At 52.0% G+C, this 21759-nt stretch overlaps 1 protein-coding gene across 7 annotated transcripts in view; it reads left to right on the forward strand.

Moving 5' to 3' along the window:
• The first annotated feature begins 428 nt into the window (after positions 1 to 428).
• Positions 429 to 21759, forward strand: part of EVC2 (EvC ciliary complex subunit 2) — a 128827-nt gene continuing 107496 nt past the window's right edge. For 4 of the 7 annotated variants that reach the window (XR_010409272.1, XM_064584256.1, XM_064584253.1 and 1 more), the window contains exons 1-6: positions 429 to 716; positions 9441 to 9495; positions 12730 to 12896; positions 13472 to 13540; positions 15319 to 15505; positions 20110 to 20219. Coding sequence is in view for 5 of the 7 variants with exons in the window: in XM_064584256.1 (XP_064440326.1) it covers positions 516 to 716; positions 9441 to 9495; positions 12730 to 12896; positions 13472 to 13540; positions 15319 to 15505; positions 20110 to 20219 (789 nt within the window). In the remaining 2 variants the exon portion in view is untranslated. The remainder of the gene's footprint in view (positions 717 to 9440; positions 9496 to 12729; positions 12897 to 13471; positions 13541 to 15318; positions 15506 to 20109; positions 20220 to 21759) is intronic. The other 3 variants (XR_010409273.1, XM_064584252.1, XM_064584254.1) reach the window with 1 other exon arrangement.

Raw genomic sequence — 21759 nt, forward strand, 5'->3', positions numbered from 1 at the left:
TGCCGTCCTGTCCCCTCTGGGCTCTCCAGCACCCATGGCTCTGCCTTTCCAAATGCTTCTCAGTTCCCTAATAAGGGGCTGGTGGGTCTGGAGCAGACTCTGGGCTCAGCCCGGTGTGATGTGAGCGTGTGTCAGGGAAGGCTTCCTGGAGGGGGGTGGTTCGGAGCTGAGAACTCCGTAGGCATCAACGGAGCGGCACTTGGAAGCCCTGGAATCTTTGGGAGCAGAGTAGTGACCCCATCTGAATCTGATTCGGGTGGAGCTGAGGCCCTGGGCGGGGCGCGAGCAAACCCAAGGGTGGCTCCGGCCTTGCTCGCTCCCTCCCGCGCTCGTCGCCCTCCCAGCCTCCTCCCCGCCCTCCCGGCCCCAGATGCCGGAGTCTGTTCCAGAAAACTTTCCAGGGCGGCTCGCACTGAGCATGCTCCGCGGCGGGGCGGGCCTGGGGTCCGGAAGCTCCGGCGACTCCGGCGACTCCGGCGCGCCCGCCACTTTGCGGTCGCGGGTGCGGGGAGGCGATGGGCTCGGCGGGCGCCGCGGGGCGCGCCACGTGGGTGCTGGCCTGGAGCCTCCTGGCCGCCGCCCTGGCGCTGCCCGCTGGGCCCGGGGGCCGAGGCTGGCACCCCGCGGGCCGGGGTCTCCTCGGGCGCCCCCTCGGCGGGCAGCCCCTCCCGGACCCCCCCGCGGCTCCCGGGCCGGGGCCCGAGCGGACCGCGCAGGTAAGGAGGGCCCGCCCCCCGTCTCCTCCGGGAGGACGCCTGCTGCTGAGCTCCGTCTACACGGGCGGCGGGGAGGCCCCTTGGAGCTGGGGAGATTATCGGAGGCAGGGAGGGCCGTGTCTGAGTAGGATGCTTCGGGTGCTCTTTGGTGTTGGGCGCTCAGGCCCGCAAAGTCCCAGGAAAGCTGAAGCCCCGCGCGCTGGCTGCGGGCTTGGACTTTGCCAGCCGCCCGGGTCGAATCTCGCCCTGAAGCCTAAAAGCCCAGTGACCTAGGCCAGGCGCTTCACTTCTTGTGCCTCGGATTCCTGGTCTGTAAGCCTTTGCGGCGTCTACCCCGCGGGTGGGTGCGAGGGGTAGGCGCGTGGGCCTAGGCACCGCGTTTGCAGAGCTGAGCGCGTCCCGAGTGTAGCGGTTGTGAGAAGAAATCTAAGCAATATGAAAAAATGAGCAGTTCCTGAGTTATATATTCTTTATTACCCTTAAAAGTTGTAGTTATCCACTGGTGAATCTTGGCCACTTCAGTAATGACTAAGATACCCCTGACTATTTCCCTAATCATTTATAACCCACTTTGCTTTTATGCTATTTAAAATAAGTTCTTTGCACTTAACAGGACACTCTGTTGATAATCGTGCCTACAGCTGGTGGAGATTCTAATTTCAGTTTCCCAAATGCCAGTGTACTCTTAATTCCCGGTTTGACATCTTTGCAAATAAGTGCATGTCCGTGCTTTCTAAATGCTTAAAAAAAAAAAAAATCAGCACATTCACAATACTGATTATGTCTGTTGAGAAAAAAGGGGAATGTTATTGGGAGGAAGTCTGAGGATATATTGGTAATATTTTACTTCTTCACCTGGGTGATAGGTATCCAGATGTTGGCTTTATTATTATTTGTTATAATTTACATATACATTATACGTCATCTTTTGTATGTATGAAACATTTCATAATAAAAAAGGAAGGATTAAAAAAAAAGAGAGAGAGAGAGAAGAACAGTTGGGATTACTGGCTGGCGTTTTCCTGACTGCACTCTCTTGGTTGCTAAATTTTTCCACTTCCCATCCACCCCTCCCTCTGTGGCCCCAGATTTGGGAAGGTGCAGAGTCCTGACTGTCTCCCTAGATTCCCCTTACCCCTTCCTCCAAAGCTGGCCACCAGTTCTCCTGCCTTTTCCTCCGAGTCCGCTGAGATGTCTGCAACCCCCGCCCCAGCCCCCAGATTCAGTGCCCACCACTTAGCCTCTGGCCTTTGGTGACCATTTCATCTGAGTCTCCTCCACCCCCTAATTTGTGCTCTTCCCCACCTATTTCCCCCAACGGCTGGTGTCCGGGATGGGTGATCTGTCCTTGGTGTACCTATGACCACTTCCCTCCCCAGCCCTCACCCCCTCTCATCGACTCCTGGCAGCTAGGGTTCTGTTCCCAGGACTGCCCTGTTCAGTGGCCTCTCCCCTCACTGCCTTGGGGGTCCTCCCTGCCCCAGGGCTGGCTCCCCTGGTCCTGTTGGGTTCTGTACCTGCAGGCCCCAAGGCGCTTGCTACCCTTGCTACAGAGTTTTAATCTGTAAATCTTTAAAGGAGATTCTGTTCATTTTCTGCTATTAGATTTTCACTAGAGAAGACTGAGTAACAACACTGTGTCAATTTACTGAGCTTTAAAAAAGTCCCATGACAGAATGTTTTCACAGGATCCTTTCACTTGCTCCTGTCCCATGAGGTGGGATGTGTCTGGCTCATTTTGCAGAGGAGAAAACCCGGCCCAGAGAGCCACCCCCGCCCCGCCCCGGCCTGTCCTAGGCTCTCGCGCGGCCCCCCGTGTTCAGACCCACTCACCTGGCCTGCTTTGCGCTTGCTTTCCTCTCTGAGAAACCAGTGCTGGAACATCCTGGTGGACACTTGTCCCCAGGCTCTACCAGAAAGTGCTTTGAAAACCTGAAGGTACATGTAAACGTATCGTCTGTCCCTTCTTGCAGAGGGTAAACTGAGAGGCAGTTACAACCATTTCCCGCGTGACCCAAGATGCTCTGTCGATGCACGAGCTGCTAGCCCCCTGTGGTTATTTAAATTTAGACATTTCAGGTGCTTCATGGCCGTGTGTGTCAGAGTCTGCTGTATCGGGCAGACCACATTATGGAACATTCTCACCATGGCGGAAACTTCTGTCAGGAGTTTGCTGGAAGGAGAGAAGAGGCCGTGAAGGGTTGAGGGGACAAGAGGCTCTGAGTCTGCCATTCACTTACGGCGTTCAGGCACGGCTTTCTAGGTGCCAGGCTCCGTTCTGGGTGCTGGGATATCAGAGAGCAAGGCAGTCTCTCCTCCTAAGAAATCTGCCTTCTTGGAGCAGAAGAAGGAAGTAAACAGTGGCGCTGGCGGTGGTTTGGGCTGCGGAGAGAAGTACAGTGGACAGAGAGGACTGGGGGAGATGGTGGTGAGCGCCGTCTGGTCGCGTGGTCAGGGAGGGTGCTTGGAGGAGGCGACAGGTGAGCCGAGCCCTGAGTGGAATGTCCAGCAGAAGAGTTTTCTGGAGTGCCATGATAGTGAGGCCAGAGGCGGGGTGTGCTTGGTGTGGTCCAGGACCAGCAAGGAGGCCCCGGGGCTGCCAGAGCAAGGGAGGGGGTCGAGGAGGTGAGGCCAAGGGGGTGAGGAGGGGCCAGATCAGGAAAGGCCCCGTGACTTATGCTCAGGATCCCGGCTGTTATTCTGAGTAAGGTGGAAACCATGTGGGTTTTGAGCTCTGAAGTGATACACCGTGGCTCATCTTTTTAAAGCACCTCCGGAGCAGGGGTGAGGATAGAGAACCAAGGGCAGAAGTGGTAGCAAGAGAGGGGGCGGGTAGGAGACCAGGCCAAGACAAAGGAGTACTGGACCAGGGTGTGAACGGTGGGCTGCTAGCTGTAGGGTTTCTGGTGTATTTTGAAGGTGGAGCCAGTGGGATTTGCTGGGATCGGCTGTGGATTGAGAGAGAAAGAGAGGAGTCAAGGATGAAGCCAAGGACTTTGGGCCGAGCAAGTGGAAGAATAGAGATGCCATTGGCTAATATGCTGAAGCCTCGTGGGGCCATCGGGAATTCTGTTCTGGTCTTGCTGAGTTTGACCACATGGACCTGTACAGCAGAGCATTGGATGGACAAATCTAGACTTGGGCAAGGGATCAGAGCTGGAGCTACGGGAGCTGGGCTACACTGGGTAGCAGTCAGCGTAGAAATGGCTGAACTCTGAGAAACAAACTGAAGGTTCTAGAGGAGAGGGGGGCGGGGGGATGGGTTAGCCTGGTGATGGGTATTAAGGAGGGCACGTACTGAATGGAGCACTAGGTGTTATACGCAAACAATGAATCATGGAACACTACATCAAAAACTAATGATGTAATGTGTGGTGATTAACATAACATAATACAATAAAATTAAAAAAAAAAAAGAAAAAAAAGAAATGGCTGCATTCACCTTGGGAGGAAGTATGGATTGGGAAGAAGGAGGTCTGAGGGCAGAGGCCTGGACCAAGCCCAGAGCCCTTGGACAGATCCAACAAAGGAGATGAGAAGGGGTGGCTGGTGTGACAGGAAGGGAACCAACACTGTGACCCAGAGGTCAGGGGAGGAGAGCATTTTAGGGAGAGAGGGGTCAGTGGAGGCAGACTAATGCCCCCCAAAGACATCCACGTCCTGATCCCTGGAATGAGTGAATATGTTAGGTTACCTGGCAAAGGGGAATTAACATTGCAGGTGGAATTCAGGTTGCTAATCAGCTGACCTTAAAAGAAAGAAGTCATCATGGACTATCTGGGTGGTCCAGATGTAATCACAAAGGGTCCCAGAACATGGAAGAGGGGGCGGAAGAGAGAGTCAGAGTGGAAGTGTGAGGACAGCCTGTTGCTGACCTTGAAAATGCGGGAAGGGGCCCTGAGCTAAGGCACGTGGGTGGCCTCTGGAAGCTGGAGAAGGCCAAGACATGGGTTCTCCCCTAGAGCTTCCAGAAAAAAAAAAAATGCAGCCCTGCCCCCACTTTTTTTTTCCCTGTACTCTGTTCTTTATTTATTTTATTTTTTATTATTATGTTAATCACCATACGTTACATCATTAGTTTTTGATGTAGTGTTCCATGATTCATTGTTTGTGCATAACACCCAGCGCTCCATGCAGAACATGCCCTCTTTAATATCCATCACCGGGCTAACCCATCCTCCCACCCCCCTCCCTTCTAGAACCCTCATTTTGTTTTTCAGAGTCCATCGTCTCTCATGGTTCATCTCCCCCTCCGATTTCTCCCCCTTCATTCTTCCCCTCCTGCTATCTTCTTCTTCTTCTTCCTTTTTTTTTTTAACATATAATGTATTATTTGTTTCAGAGGTACAGGTCTGTGATTCAACAGTCCTACACAATTCACAGCGCTCACCATTGCACATACCCTCCCCAATGTCTGTCTCCCAGCCGCCCCATCCCTCCCACCCTCCACCACTCCAGCAACCCTCAGTTTGTTTCCTGAGATTAAGAATTCCTCATATCAGTGAGGTCATATGATACATGTCTTTCTCTGATTGACTTATTTCGCCCAGCATAACACCCTCCAGTTCCATCCACGTTGTTGCAAATCCTGCCCCCACTTTGATTTTAGCCCATTGAGACTCCTGTCAGACTTCTGGCCTCCGGAACTGTAAAGTAATGAATGTGCATTGCTTTAAGCTATTAAGTTCCTGGTGATTATCAGCAGCAGTGGGATGCTGGTGCACTCACGTCTGGGACGCTGTACTAAGTTGTGTGCAGTGAGGGTGGAGAATGGGCCATTGAACAGGGCCTGGTAGAGGTCATGGTGACCTTGTCAGGGGCTGCCATTTTGGAGAGAGGGATAACCAGGGAGGGGAAGGCGGGCATTGAAAGGGGCTGTCGGCTGCCACCTGAGCATGGTCTCTGTGAGAGCAGTCTGCTCCGTGTGGCCAAGGAGCCCCCAGAGAGGCACCCCCCCCAGGCTAGTGATACCCAGAAACCAGTGAGACCTCTGGGAGCACAGCAAGGGGCCTCTGGCACCTGGGGCTCCCGAAGGCCTTCGTGGGTTGTTTGTTCCCTTGGAACCTGCCCCTTCCTCTCGGATAGAAATGTCTGTCGGTAAGGAGACCATCATCCCTTGGCCAAGTCAGGGGCCAGGTCTGCTTTGCTCACCTTGCAGTGCCCAGTGCAGAGCCTGCCATGCAGCCAATGCTGGTTGAGAGAATGAGTGGAAAGTTCCAGGAGGCCGGGGTTGTGTAGATGTGTTGTATAGGGGCTGTCTCCTGGGGTTTGCCTGGGCGCATCCTGTGGATATGGTTTATCGCCATGGGCATCAACCGTGGCCTCCTGGCTGGGGTCTCGGTGGCTGGGCTTCTCCGCCGGGAAATGCCCCTTTCCCCGTTTCCGTACTGCGCTTGCAAGCAGGAGGTCACAGCCCCAATCTGTGCTGTTAGCACGAGACTTTTCTCCTGCCAGATGGCAGCAAAGACTGACTCCGTCCACCCCAGTGTATCCCGATACATCTGACACATGGGAGGGCTCTTGAGGGAGAGGTGCCTCTTTCTGCCTTGTGGAAGGCACCTTCTGGACTAGGGGCCGTGCTGGCCACACTGAGCTGTCCCGGGACACTCTGGGTCATCTCACGTCAGGTGTGAGGGCCCTGGGAGACCCCAAAGCAACAGGCCTGCCGAGAGGCCCCGTGGCGTGATTCCCATTGCTCGTCTGCATCACTTTGTTGTGACGCACGGACATGGGCTTCTGGTTGTAGGAGATGAAAGGGCACAGATGGCGTGGAGGAATGGGGCTTCCCTCCCCTGCCCGCAGGGGCACCACTCTTCTCCCCAAGGCCACCGAGGCTGACACTTCAGAACCTCTTTCTAGACTTTTCAACATAATACGTGGTCATGGTATATTATGTCGTGTACTGTTAAACATATAATTATTCATTAAGTGTGTGATTAATATGAACTATATCATTAAATATCTACATATACTTTATATATGTTAAACATAGAAATAAATACATGTAGGTAAATAGGTAAATACGTGTACAAATAAAAATTACTGTATATAAATATATAATTGAATATGTAAACACAATTATGAGATACATAATCATACATTTGAAGTGTAAAAATCTGTTTTTATTAAATGGGTTGATATTATAGTTTTGCAACCCAGTGATTTCACTTGAATTTTAACGTTTTTACTAGGTCAACATAGATCTGCTTTGTTTATCTGTTCCATTTATTCATATTTGTAATTGCGATGAAATACACATAACCTAAAATTTACCATTTTAACCATCGTTGAGTGTAGAGTTCAGGGGCATTAAGCCATCACCATCATCCACCTCCAGAACTCTGCATCTCGGCAGAGCTGGAACTCTCTCCGTGAAACACTCACTCCCCTGGCCTCCCTCCCCCAGCCCCCGGCGCCCACCACCCTTCCTTCTGTCTGTGTGGATCTGATGACTCCAGGGACCTCCCAGAAGTGGAATCCTACAGCATTTGTCTTTTCATGGCCAGCTTCTTTCGCTGAGCACGATGTCGTCCAAGTTCATTCATGTGGTAGCAGGTGTCAGAATGTCCTTCCTTTAAGGCTGAATAACATCCCTTCCTCTGGATGGACCCTGTTTGGCTTCTCCATGGATCTGGCCATGGGCACCGGAGCTGCTTCCACATTTTGGCTATTGTGAATGATGCCGCTCTGGACGTGCGTGTACAGATACCTTGTTGTGATCCTACTGTCAGCCCCTTTGGGTGTGCCCCTATGTGTTGTGCTTCTTAAAATGGGTTTTCCGATGACGAGTCAGGTGTGGACGTGAAATCGGAGGAGCACTGTGGGGAGGCACGGGAAGGAGGAAGAGGCTGCTTGTATCCACAGGTCCTGGAGGAGGGAGGCACACCGCACAGGGGCCACATGGGGGCAGGGAGAGAGAGGCGACCCTTGGGCAAGTCTGTCTGTGGGGGTCGAGGGAAGAGGGGATTTCACTGGTGCATTGGAGTACTGTGAGGTCACCGTGGGGGAAGGAGGAAGAGCTCTGGGGTAGGTCTTGTGCCAGGCTGGCTGGATCTGGCTTATTGTCTGCCTTCTCTGTTTCCTCACCTGGGCCTCCTCCGTGCAGCCAGGAAGCTGGCTTATGTCATCCCAGGAGAGCCGCTTCAGCCTGGGATGTCCGGAGGTCTGGGGGTCTCCACGCACTGGGTCTGAAACACATGGCCCTCAGTGGCCAAGGGGTCGGGCTTGTGTGACCATAAGCAGAGATACGGAGAAAGCCTTCCAGGTGGGCAAAGACAGCGGCCACGCGGTCGCTCTCGACCCCACGGTGTCCTGCCCAGGTGAGCGCTGTCCCAACGGCAGCCATAGGAACTAGCCCTTGGGCTGGGCCCCGAGCTGGGCCTGAGTGTCCCACTCAGCGGTCATGGTCTTCACTGCCTGTGCACACCCTGTGTGCCTCCATTACGTACAAACCAGCACATCCAGAGCTGGGCTCTGTGCATTCAAAGCTAGTCTCTTCTCCCCTGTGGGCCAGCAGGGAGATATCTCATTACCCGTGGGTGGGGATTTTGCTGTAAAGGGAGAATGACATTTCCCTGGCTTATTATGAAGACTGTGTGCTAGAGTGCACAGCATGGGACCCAGCCCATTTTGAGGGCTCCAGCCAGGACAGCTTTATCATCATCATTATTTTTTTTAAAGATTTATTTATTTATTTATTATTTGGCAGAGACACAGAGAGAGAGGGAACGCAAGCAGGGGGAGTGGGAGAGGGAGAAGCAGGCCTCCTGCTGAGCAGGGAGCCCGATGCAGGGCTTGATCCCAGGACCCTGAGATCATGACCTGAGCCGAAGGCAAACGCTTAATGACTGAGCCACCCAGGTGCCCCTTATTATTATTATTATTATTATTATTATTATTATTATTATTATTTTCTAGTAGAAAGGTCTGGGCTTTCTGGGGCCCGCTAACTTACAAAGGTGGACTGGGAGCGTTGGCCGGGCCCCGTTTCATCACTGAGCAAAGTGAAGCAAGCTGGGAGGAGGCTTTGAGGTCTTTGCTTTTTAAAGATTTTATTTATTTATTTGAGAGAGAGAGTGAGAGAGAGAAAGAGCACAAGAGGGGGGAGCGGGAGAGGGAGAAGCAGACTCCCTGCTGAGCAGGGAGCCCGATGCGGGACTTGATCCCGGGACTCCAGGATCATGACCTGAGCCGAAGGCAGTTGCTTAACCAACTGAGCCACCCAGGCGCCCAGGTCTTTGCTTTTTAGATGAGGGTCTGAGGCTCAGAGAGGCTGAGAGACTTGGCCAAGGACACACAGCAAGGAAATGGTTCTAGCTAGAACCCAGTTCTCTGGACTCCCTATCTGGCATTTTATGAGCCACTCCGTTGGGACTTGCAAGATCTTGGAAACTCAGAGGCTGGAGGCTCAGCCAATGTCGCACGGTTAGTGAGAAGCAGAGCTGGGATTCGAACTCAGGTCTGAGTACATGAAATTTTGACCCCACAGTGCTGCCTTCCAGGACAGCTTCCTAAAATGCAGTCATGACTGAGTTGCTGGCCTCTGTGGGAAAGAGGAGATAATCCTGGACTCCTGGTGGGGATGGCTCACTTGGAAAAATTTTGTTTCCGATTTCTGGAGAAGAGTGCAACTCATCTCTGTGTGAGCCACTTATGAAAATGACTTGCAGTCACTTCTCACGAGCATGTTCTTCATTAGTGACTTTTGCCTTTTGACTTTTTTAGGACTTGCCCCGTTTGATTTGGCCCAGTGTGGAAAGATCTCGCTTTAAGACTGAAGGTAAGTTTTTCTTTTGGTTCATTTTTCGTTCAGAGAATCAGACTCTGAGGTCCGAGCCCCCCTGCCTCCATCTCCCTCATGCTCTGCTCATGTGCCCACCATGGGCAAATGCGGTACGTTACCCCCTGACCTGCGGAGCAGGGGGCAGCGTGTGGCCCCCTCCAGGAGCTGGCTGGAACTTTTGTGGTCGGAACAGGAGTCAGGGTAAGGCGGCCCGTCCGCATTCCCCCCGAAGGAGTCTGATGAATAGGATATAGAATGTGCGTATGAGCAGGTGTGTGGGTTTCCTGAGGCTGCTTTCACAAATCACCACAGACTTCGTGGCTTAAAGCAACACAGATTTATTCTCTTAGCGTTCTGGAGGGCAGGCTGGGAATCAGCTTAGCCGGACTGAAGTCGAGGTGTGGATACGGCCGCACTCCCTCCGGGGTTCTGGGGAGAACCTTTGCTTCTCTTCTCCAGCATCCCTAGCTGTGCTCCTTGCCTGCCTTGGGTCCCGGCCCCTTGCTCCAGCTCAGAGCCAGCACGCCAGCATCTTGCCTCCGGGGGCACGTGGCCTTCCTCTCTTCTGCCTGTCAGCACTCCCTTGCCTCCTTCTTAGAAGGACACTTGGGATTACATTTCTGCCCCACTCAGATAATCCAGGCGATTTCCTTAAATCAGCATCCTTCATTTAATCACATTTGGGAAGTCCCTGTTATATACAAGGTGGCATATTTACCAGTTCCCTGGACAGGTAAATTTCAGCCCACCACACCAGGTGACAGAAACTGAGCTGGAACTCACCTAAGAAAAGCAGAACCTGATGGTCTTATAACTGAGCCAGGCAGGCCTGGCCGCTGCTGGCCCAGGGGCTTGGCATCCCAAGGCTATGCCTTTTTCCATCTCAGCCCTGCTTTCCTCTGGTTCCCTCATTCCTGGGAGCCTTTTGGGAACCATACAGCTGATACTTAGGCAGCGGAAGACTTCCCCGTAGCTTGGCAAGAGTTCCTGGGAAGACCAGTGGGCTCAGCCTGAGGCCGGTGCCCGTCCCCGAGCCCGTCCCTGGGGCTGGGGGTAGAGTATTCTGGGTTCTGTGCTTCATTCTGCTTCCTGGGGACCAGGATGGGCTGAGGTCCAGGTTGGCCCCCCTCATCTGCATAGACTGAGCAGGACTCTTACTGAGTAGAGAGGAGCTTCGGTGACAAAACCATCTTTCCACCCAGAGTCCCCTTGGCACAGATTGTAAATACACCTTCCTCGAGAATCCTGTTTTATACCAGGAATAAACAGATCTCACTTACTTAGGGAGTTAAAAAGTATTTCCTATGTCCTTTGTTACTCTCTGCAGACTGTACATTTTACAAAATCCAGTGTTTTCTCTTGAGTAAAATAGATTGAGGTGATATTACTGCATTCGTAGAGACCTTTTATTCATCAATTAGGCAAACTCGTTGGTGAAAGGGAGCCCCATGTACTACTCTGTGATTGCATTAAGAGCAGGAGACAGAGCAGTAAGGCCACTAGGAGGAGCTTCAGGGAGGGCTCCCTGGAGGAGGGGCTCCTCAGCAGAGTCCTGAGAACTGACACCTTAGCAGGGCCAGGGGATGGAAGGAGAGGCTTCCAGGCATGTGGCAGCCAGAGCAGGAGAGTGAGGGTGTAGGCAAAGCACTGCACAGATGGCACAAACAGGCCCACTTGCTGGTGGCAAGAATGGGGAGGCCACTGACCGATGACCTGCGGGGTGGCAGTAGTTACTTCATAGCATGAATTTCTTCTATACTGTCTGTCAACACCTGCCCTCATTCAAGTTCATGAAAGCCTGTGGCTGGGCCTTCTGAGGGCCAGGGGGCATAAACAGGTGCACCAGAGATAAAGCCCAGTGTGGCCTTATGGGTTTATGTCCAGCAAATCTGCCGAGAAAGCATGTGTCCCTTAGCCTGAGGGGCCGGGCGAGGGTCAGAGATGGGCATCCCTTCTCCCTGGCACCTGTGGGATTTACTCAGACACTCCTGACTGAGTCAGCAGCCGGCCTGGGAACGTGCCCACTTGCTTGCATGGTCAGTCCCCAGCGCTCACCTTTATCCCTGTTCCAACACCATGACCTTGACCCAACTCAACCACAGACACTATCCAGGAAAAAGATTCTAATGTGATCCAGGATCCAGTTCTATGCCTTTTTTCTTTTTTTCAAGTTTTTATTTCTTCCTACGTGGATTCTGAAATTATAAAAGTTTTCACAAGCACTTCTGAAGATCTTGCTATCAATAACACCGTAAGAACGACTAAAAAATAGTCATTCTTACTCAATTTCCAGTTTGCATCTGGGCAGAAGGTGAAAGGTGTTTTCGGTTGAAAAACACCCGACCCAACAATCCAAGTTGTTTCAGACATTTGGGTTTCTGGCTTCGAGCTTTGATAAAACGCCTCAGGGTGTTCACGTTCAGCCCGGCATCTTGTTTGCTCCTTAGGCAGCCCCGTCTCAGGGATATTTTAGCTGCATTCCCAAGTGAGGGAAACTGAGGCTCTGAGTGTCTGGGGCCACACAGCCCATCAGCACCCACTCCTGACAGCCCTGCCAGTCCCTTCTAACTGACGTTTCTGTGTTACCCCTGGCGCTCATGTATTTTTAACATACGTTGATGTAGAGCAAATTCTGGAGGGAGCCGTTTCACATTGGGTGGCTTTGCAGACACCAGGTTTGGCTGTGGGCCCATCCTCCTCACAGTAGCTGTCAGGGGTGCTCACCCTTTGCTTGACAGGTCATCAGAAGGACCCAGTGAGGGGAGACTTACTCTCTGTCCATGGCAGAGTTAGGGAAACTGAGGCACAGGGAAGTTAGATACTTGCCCAAGGACCCAGCTGGTAAATGACAGAGTCAGGATTTGAACCCAGGGCTGTCTGATGCCACGTGTGTAGGAATCACCCAGGCATCTCACTCACCTGGTGGTCTGATTCAGTAGATCTGGGAGGGGGTCCAGGAATGTGCATTTTAGCCCACACCCACGATGAGTGGCGCACAATTTGAGAAGCACTCTCTTTAGGCTCCATAGCCCATGCCCCCCAAAGTGAACACATCTCATTTTCCTGGCAAAGAGATGATAGGTCATTCATTCATTTATTCATTCACTTACTCATTTTCAGCAGACATCTTCCAGGGGCCTTCCTCATATATGTGGTCTACCTCCTGAGTTTACCCCCCGTGTCTGACTGCCTTCCTGCATTCTGTCATGCACGTGCATTGCTGTTTTGCAGTGGGAGCACCATTTGGAAGGAAATTCAGCAGGAAAAGTGAAGTTTTCCATCCCCTCCCAACTTTTGCACCCTCTAGTGGGCCAAGGACCCAGTCCATGCTTGCTTTTACTCCCTCGTGGCCCAAGAAGACTTTGTTTAAAAGAGAGTCTCCTATAACACACCGCCTGGTAAGTCACACCTTTGGTCCTTTAACAGAATTAGCAGAAGTTGGAAAGAAACCAGTTTTGGGCCCAATGTGTATAAGATGCCATAGGCTTTGGTTCTTTAGAAAAGCTTATTCCTTCTGTACAGAAGCATCTGGTATTGAAGATGAGTAGGAGGTGTGAATCCGAGCAGTGGGCTGCAGGTTCTGCTTTAACTGGCCCCATTCACTGCCGGTTTTATAAACACGCACACGCATTCCTCTTGTCCAAGTGTCAGCCCCAGTGTGCTGTGTTCCCATGACGGGGTGTTGTTTACGTGAGCCCCCCAGACAAAAGAGAGCTCTGGGTGACCACACGCCCGCATTCTTCCTTCCTCATGGGCTTAAGTTCCAATCCTTTAAATACTTTCTTAAAAAAATCTTTAAGATTATTTAAGGCAGTTATTAGATAACAGAAGTAAATCTCTATCCTTTCTTTAAAAGGTCATCTTGTACATGTATTTATTTATTTTTAATTTTTTTATACATCTTGTACTTTTATTAAACGTGCATAGTATGAAGTGTTTTTCATTTTCTAATCATTTCTATATTTTATTGTAGTTTGGAGACATCTCAAGAGATGTTCCAAAAAATGCTGAGGACGGAGTGATTTTTCAGAAATGTGCCATGGTAGGTATTCATAGGTGGCTTATAGTGGAAGAGAAAATAGTTGGATTTTGACCAAATCATGTCTGGGTAGAGTTACATATTTAAGGACTGGCAAGTCACAGGGCTGTCCACCTGTGTCTGGACATGTGAGGGATGAAGTGGGGTACAGGAGATTTTCTGTTCTGTATCATGGCACCAGGACAAGAGTTTTGGTAACAGTTAAACTCCTGTTTGTGAAAATGCACTGTGGTCATTTAGAATGGGAAAGAAAAAATGATGTATTTTCTTTCTACGTTGATATGGTGCTTGACAGTGTAAAAATTTTATTCAGTGTTTTTAAAGTCTCGGATCCTTACTGATCCTGGGAGATGGCGTTTCACATTGTTGTTGTGTTGGGGATCCTCAGGACCACCCTCCCTTGGGCTCCATGATTCCCTGGAAGGACTTGCATGACTCAGGAAGCCATTAGACTCATAGTTATGATTTATTATAGCAGAAGCGTGCAGATTCAAGTCAGCAAAGTAAAAGGCACATAGGAAGGAGTTGTGAGACCAGGCACAGCTTCCCACTATCCTTCCCTGGTGGAGTCCTACGGCCGGCATTCCTTTTTCCAAAGCAGTGACATGTGACGTCATGTACCAAGTATTGTCCACCAGAGACACACCCGAGCCTCGATGTCCAGGGGTTTTAATGCGGGTCCCTCATGGAGACATGCAGTGCCCACGTGGCTGACCTCAGTAACTGGTCTCCAGCCGCTCCAGAGGTCACCTTGACACAGCTCGGCTCAAGCCCCACCCCCCCCAGTCACACCGTTAGAACACACGGCCTGCTGTGGCCCAGGCCCCAGGTATAAAGATGCTCTCCTCAGGCAGGGTAGTCCAAGGACTTTACAGGTAACCTCCCAGGAGCTGGTCAGGAGTCACTCCTTTCTTCGGGGTGTGCGGGGTGTGGGCAGTCCGCACCTGCGGAGTTAACCCTCTACTGTACAAGCCTCGATTTAGCTCACGCCTTCAGCTGTCCCGTTCCCCTTCCTGGATATAGTTGGTGCTACCGGTTTCTTGTACGTCCTCCTGGAGATGTCTCTGCTGTATGCATGCATGTGTGTGCGTGTGTGTGTGTACCTGCATGAACAGACATTGCTTCCCTCTTTCCCCAGCTCCTGGGTCCCTTCTGGGAAGGCTGGGTGAAGGCAGGGCAGGGGTGGTGGGAAAAGCTTCGAGAGTGGGAACAGGGCAAGGTTGCTGAGCTCAGGCGGGGAGCCAAGCTGCTTGGGCCACCGGACAGCTTCCAGCAGCCGAGCCGTTCAAACACATGGCCAAGCAGAGCCCACCTGGGGGAGACTGGCCAGGAGGATGGAGACCGACCGGCTTGCTCGATCCTGGACGTCAGATGGCAGTCAGACGCCCTGGGCAGGGCTCTGGGGCTGGGCTGAACCTTCAAAACGACGGTGTGAGAAGGAGCCATTGTTTGCTTTTCTTGGTGACACCGAATGGCCACCATCTCCCCAACCTGACTGTGGCTCTTGCTTCGATATTTTTCCTGTTTCCCTGGAGGAGTAATTTCACTGCATTTCAGGGTCTCAGTGACTTTGAATCTGTCACCAAGCAACAGCTTAGCAAGCGTGAGTCAAAACATGTCCTGGGGCCTTTGAAATCAGACCTGATAAGTTCTCCAGCCCCGGGGAGACGGTCGTGCCCTCCCTCTGCCTGAGGACCAGACGTGCACAGGCCCAGCTGGGGGGTCATGTTAGGAGATGGGACTTGCCAGCAAAGCTGCCCTCCTGTCATCTCCTGTCCTAGGTGTCCGGGCAGAGCGAACTGCAGACAGCTCACGTGAGACTGCTCGTGGACAACACCAGGACCCCTGTGGCCACCAACCTCTCCGATCTGCTCCTACTGGACAACATCACTGGCCTCTCCGTTACGGGGTCGACCGGAAACCAGACCTCGGCGGGATTCCAGGCTTTCAGAAAGAAGTTTCTGCAAGGTAATAGCAGCGCGTATGAAGTCAGGGAGGGCAAGTGAACGTACGGACGCTGACGGAGTGTGTGATGCATGGCAGGTGGGTTCTTAAACACATGACGTGTTCACTCACAACGGAGTTTACTATCAGGTATCGAAGGAGAAGACCACCACTCAATAACCACACCCAAAAAGCTGGATTTGTTAACTTAGGTTAGAGAGAGGTAGGATTTGGGAGAAGAGTTGTTAAGAATAAGTATTTCTAGTATTTTTATTAGTAGATCGATTTTTATTATGAAGAATTCCAGACATAACCAAAGATAGAGTTTATAGTGAACCCCTGTCTGTCCACCACCAGAGGACCAGGTTTCTTATCCTTCAGTGAAAGGCAGAGCTTGTGCTGGGGGCTGTTGGGTCGAGGGGGGATTGGTTTGACACCAGCCCTGGAAGCATGCTCGTGAGACCTTCACTCGTGTTCTTGCCTGTTTGCTGGAGTACCTCCGCGCTGACGGGCTGGCTTTCTGAGTGCCACCGTCCCTGGTTGGCTTTGGAGGTGTGTGTCCTGAGGCGAGTTGTCATTGGTTAATTAAACAGGTTTCAACGAATTCTGGAATTAGTTGTTACCACGACCTCAGGACTGCCCGTTTTGTCGGGAGGGTGAGACTTCTTTTATTCTGAGTACTTAACTCCTTTACAGAGGAAAAGATGGTCCACTCCATGACCCTTGTCCTGTAGTGTATGCTCTCACATGCTCAGGACTGACCTGTCCACTGAGCCCACTTTGCTCACCAATCATGCTACACTTTCCCTCTGAGCCTAGAAAGGGCCTCAGGGTCCTACTTGACCCCATCCTCTTGACAACAGCTACCAATGGGGTCGTCCCACAAGCAGCCACCTCTTTGCTGGCTGTGATTTAAGCAATGTCATAAAAACCATTAGGATACGTCCCAGCCAAGTGATCCTCAGTGCCCTCCCTCAAAGATGGAAAAACAAATCCCAGCCCCCACCCCCCTTCTTAAGCTAGTGAGCAGAGCACACACTCGGTCTCAAACAGACCTAGATTTGACTCCTCACGCCAATTAGGAGCTGCGTTGCCTCTGGAAATTACTGAATTTCTCTGAACTTGGGATGTGACGTGTGTCTATCAGTGCCTCGTAGAATGGTAGCAGAGACCGAACGAGGCGACGTGCCCTGGCTCTGCCCGGGTCCCTCCCCATGCTCTCCCAGCCTCTGGTCTGGCAGGCCTGCCTCTCTCCTCTCATTTCCCCAGCGGCTCCCAGCATCTGCACTCCTGCCACACAGACCACACTTGTCACTCTCCCCTGCCTGGCGGCATTCGCTCAGGCCCCAGGCTCTGCCTAGGAGGCCCCCCTCTCCTCCCCTGCACCTCACTTCCCTGCCCTCCTGCACTTCGCCCGCTCGGGGCCACAGGTCAGCGCGGGGTGCTGAGCCCCACCAACCCTGACCTTTGCCCGCTGCCCATCCCAGAACATCAGCCTCCTCTCTGTCACTTGGGGACGGTGACAGTGCCTGCTTCAGGATGTGACTGTAAGGAGAAGGGGGTTATTTCATGGGAAGCCTGACCTGAGAAGTGTTCCCCATGCCAGTAGTGATTTGGTTGATTGTTTTGATTGTGTGTGTGTGTGTGTGTGTGTATGTCATATGGAGCACAGTGACAGCCCCAGGGGAGAGGTAGTGTCCTGCTCATTCACCGGGGGAGCAGGTGCAGGGCACCCTGGCAGCCTCTGCCTCCTGCTCTGGGCATCGCAGGCAATGAGGTCTCCTCCGTCCACAGCGGGGCTGTGGGGTCCGGGGGCTGGCGCCCGGGCGTAGGCTGTGAGGGCAACCAGCCGTGGCACCAGGTAAGGTCTGCTCACAGGACCTTCACTGCGGTATCATCTTAGTTGATTCTGTCACGCCGTCTGTGAGCCTAAGGATTTATCATTGCATAAAGATAAAATGAAGGTGTTGAGGATTTTTAAAATAAAAGTCCTAGTGGTTCCATAGCCTCAGTGCTCATTACTCCTCTCCTTTACATTTTTTTTTTTTTTTTTGAGGGCTCCACACGTTGAGAAATGAAGTACTTGACAGCATTTGAGGGTTAAACGCTGACCCCAGTTATAGGTGGAGGCAGAGCTGGAGGACAGGCTTAGATTGATCAGGCGGCCCTAGTCTCTGACCCGCAGAGCGGGATGGGCTTTCTCCCCCACTGGCCATTGCAGGCTGGTGCCCCCAGCCAGCAGCCCACTGCCGTGGGTCAGTCCCTCCCATCAGTTGGGGTGAGCTGCCCAGTGAGGAGGGGTGGGGAGAAGCCTGCCCTGTTTCAGGGAGGGTGCCCGTGCTTGCGGACTGAAATGTCAGGGGTGGGTGGTGAGCGTGAGCTTCCCCTGAGGATCTCTTGTGTTGTTCTCCACACTCCTGGGGCTTCTCACGAATCTGCAGATTGCGACTGATCCCCTGGGGAAGGAGATCAGGACAGGCCTGCACCCCCAAACCACCCACCTTTTGCCCCTGTGTGTGTCCCTCTGGGACTGCTGGAGGGTAGAAGAGGTGGTTTTTCTGTCCTGTGAAGGCTTTGACTCACAGCATTACATTATCAAATAACCTAAAGGGTACTCTATACCCAAGGCTGGAAATTCTCCCTGATTCTGATAGTCATTCAATCAAGTCCTGCCACGTTAGTCAACAAGGTGCTAGTCAGCAAGGTGGGTCACGAGCTCTGCAGTGCCCTTAGGGGACAACACTGGGTTCATTTGCACAAATATCCTCCAGCAGTGACCTCCTACCACCTCCTTTTTGCAAATTCTCAGGGAGAAATGAAAATCTGAGGAAAGAATTCCCTACAAATTGGAACCCAAATGTATTCAAGTCCAAAAGGAATTAAAATCTGAGATCAACATGTTTGCCCTTGTAAGTTTGAAGTCCAAAGTCCAACATTCTCAAATTAAGTTAATATTCCCCACCCCTCTTCCCAATATTTTATTCTATCCATCCCCCCCACCAGCCCCTGCCTCCCGAGGTTTGTAGCTGTCCGGAAGGAGTTGGGGTTCCTTCCGCAGCAGAAAGGGTGCAGCTCCTTTGTCTTGGAAGCAGAATGAGTTGAACACGAGGTTTCTCGTGTGCCTTACTTCTAGAAAATTTCAGGTATAGGGGACACGGGAGAGCATCCTGTCTGTCCCCACAATGGAATATGACTTGAAGTAAGAAGGAATGAAGAACTGATTCATACATGACATAGATGAACCTCAAAAAACGTTTGCTCTGTAAAAGAAATCAAACACAAACAATGCATATTATATGATTCTATTTCTAGGAGATGTCCAGAAAGACAAATTATTACCACCGCCCCTGCCCCCCAAAACCAGATTAGTGGTTGCCTAGGCCTTGGTGTGGCAGTGGAGAGCGACTGCCTTTCTTGTTCGGGTGATGGAAATGTTCTGAAATCAGACTGTGGTGTGGTCGAAGAACTCTAAATACACAAAATCCCTTGAAGTGCACACTTAAGATGGGTGAACTGGGTGATACATAAGTTTTATCTCAAAGCTGTTAAAAAAAAATAAGAAAGTATCACAACCTCAGCCTCACCACCGCCCAGTTCAGATGAGAAGCCAGTATCAGCTCTGGTGGGCGCGGGATGGTTGTCACAGAAAGAATTGGGACAGAGATGGTCCTTTCGGTTTTAGTTTACAAAGTGCCTTGGGCTCTGCCGGGTGCCCAGAGCCCATGAGAACGTCAGCTCAATGGGAGGCATCCGCTGTTGGGACTTAAGGTGGGCAGGACCCATCTCCAACATCAGATGGGAGGGTCCCTCCAGGAAGTGGGGCTGCCTCCCGCAAAGCTAGAAACCTAAGGTAGTAGCTCGTCTGCCCCCCACCCTCGTCTGGTGTTCCTCTCTTTCCCAGCTGTTGGTTCACCTTGGGGTCTGAGTGTGGCCCCTGTCCGGGAGCAGAGCTGGTGTCTCCAGAGAGCCCGGATGTTCCGTTTGACTTCTTACTAAGGAGAACTGTGAGCCAGGGAAGAGTCCCCTTAAATACAGACAATTTTTGTAATGAAGCAGTCGAGCGCCAGCTAGAGACCATGGGGCTGAGGGGGCCCCACATGAACCCACAGGGCCGGTTCCTGCCTCCTGGTGCCCCTTGCCATGCTCACAGAACCAGCTGCCCAGAGGGGTCAGAGTAGGGCTTCACGTCAGTCTGTCCACCGAGGCCCGCAAGTCCGATGAAGACTCTTCTCCTTCGTTGTGTGAACAGGATTTTGGGGAATAAGTAGATCCCTGCCTAGATTCCAAACAAAAGTTTGTGGGAGTTGGCAATACCCTGGATCAGGAAGACTGACCCGCCCAGTCCCGGGCAGTGCTGGGGAGGGCGGGGGGCCCCTGGAGAAGACCGTATAGGGGCAGCAGAGGGCCCTCCCTGGCTCCTCGCACCTGCTGACATCCTCTTCCAGGGGAAGAAGAGGGACCCTATGAGCGGGCATGCACAGTTCACTGTCCCCATTGCTGGCACCTGAGACCTGAGCAGCACCCTTGCTGTCCACGTCAGCTGTGGTGGCAGCCTCCTTTGACCTGGGGCTTGTCTGGGTGTGGCGGAAGGGCCCCTCTTGACTCACACATGCTTTCTGTCTGAGCAGTGGGAGACTCCTTCTCGGTCAGCTACACAGCTTCCATTAAGGCCGGAGAAGTGGGGAGCGGAGAGGTCCTGATGCTTCCTGCCCAGCTCACCTTTCAGAGCTCAGCGCAGGTATGTCCTCCTTACTTTGGTTTCTGTGTCCTCACTGTTGTTTTAGAAGCTTTGACAGTTAGAGCACACGATCTCTTAGCTCCTCTCTTCCTTCCCTCCCTGCCTCTCTCTCTCCCTCTGTCCTTCCCTCCCTGCCTCTCCCCCTCTCCTTCCCTCCCTCCCTCTCTCCTTCCTTCACTTCTTCCCTTCCTCTCCCCTTCCTTCCTTCCTTCCTCCTCTCCCTCCCTCCTTCCTTCAGTGATACTGAATTCTAGACGAGTGGGTGGGCCCTGGAATCTCACACACTTTGCTGTGAACCTGGCTCCCTTTAGTATCTCAGTAGGACCTCGAGTAATTCCTTAACTCCCATGGGTCTGACATAGGGTTATTATAAAGGTAAGTGATCGGTAGATTTAAGTTCTTTTCACTGTGTCTTGCATATAATAAGCACTCATCCAGTAGTTTCTATTTGCATGAGTTCACTAGGAGCTGCCTTGACAAAGTTCCACAGACTGGAAATCTATGTTTTCGTGATCCTGGAGGCCGGAAGTCCAAGATCAAGGTGCAGGCAGGGTTGGTTTTTCCTGAGGCCTCCCTCCTTGGTGTGTGCACGGCATCTCCCCGTGTCCTCATGCGGGCTTCCCTCTGTGCATGTCTGTGTCCTGATCCCTTTTTCTTACAAGGACCCCAGTCCTTGTAAGATTGCATCAGGGTCGCCCTAATGGCCTCATTTTAGGTTACTCACCTCTGTGAAGTCCCCACCTCCAAATACCGTCACGTTGTGAGGTGCTGGGGGCCAGGCTTCAGCATATGGATTCTGAGGGGACACGATTCAGCCTCTAACACCATTACTGTTTGTATCTTCATGTTTCATTCACCTTTTAATCTGTGCGTGTGGCGAATGTGGTTCATTGCGTGTCGTGCCCGGCCTCGTGCACATCCTGGGGACGCAGGAGGAGATTCCATCCTTGTCCTCAAGGAGCTCATGCTCTAGTTACTTTGGTCATTTTGTTCTGAATTCGGCCTCCGGAGGAAGTACCTTTCACTAGATGGGGAAAGTGAGGCTCAGAGTGCCACTGCCCAGGTCCCACGACAGCCTCCAGCTCCTTCTGCCCAAGGCTCGAGTACCTGCTGCAATAAGAAAAAACATCCCAGGTAAAATGAGATAACAAGAAAGATTCCAAAAGGGTAAAGACCAGATACAAGGAAACTATTATATTAAGCTGTCAGAAGAGACAAATGTCTCAGAAAATAATTAGGGACAAAGGAACAGAGGACAAAGAAGGATACAAAAATAGAGATAAAACCACCCAGAAGAAATACCGTCCCAATTTCAGAGGACGGGAAACCAAGTGAGTTAAAATCAGAAGGGAAGAAGGTGACAGTCAGAAACCAAGGGTGGAAACTCAGAACCTCCACAAAACCGAAAATCTCCACCTCCTCATGCCTGAGCATTAGGACCTCAAGACCCTGGAAGCACCTGGGGAAGGTGGGTGGGGGGCATGGAGGGAGGGATGGAGGGGGGATGGAGGGGGGATAGATGGGGGATGGAGGTGAGGAT

The sequence above is a fragment of the Mirounga angustirostris genome, unplaced genomic scaffold (genome assembly GCF_029215605.1).
Source record: "Mirounga angustirostris isolate CCGP_5_RB_7025 unplaced genomic scaffold, mMirAng1.0.hap1 SCAF_2, whole genome shotgun sequence".
Classification (NCBI taxonomy): domain Eukaryota; kingdom Metazoa; phylum Chordata; class Mammalia; order Carnivora; family Phocidae; genus Mirounga; species Mirounga angustirostris.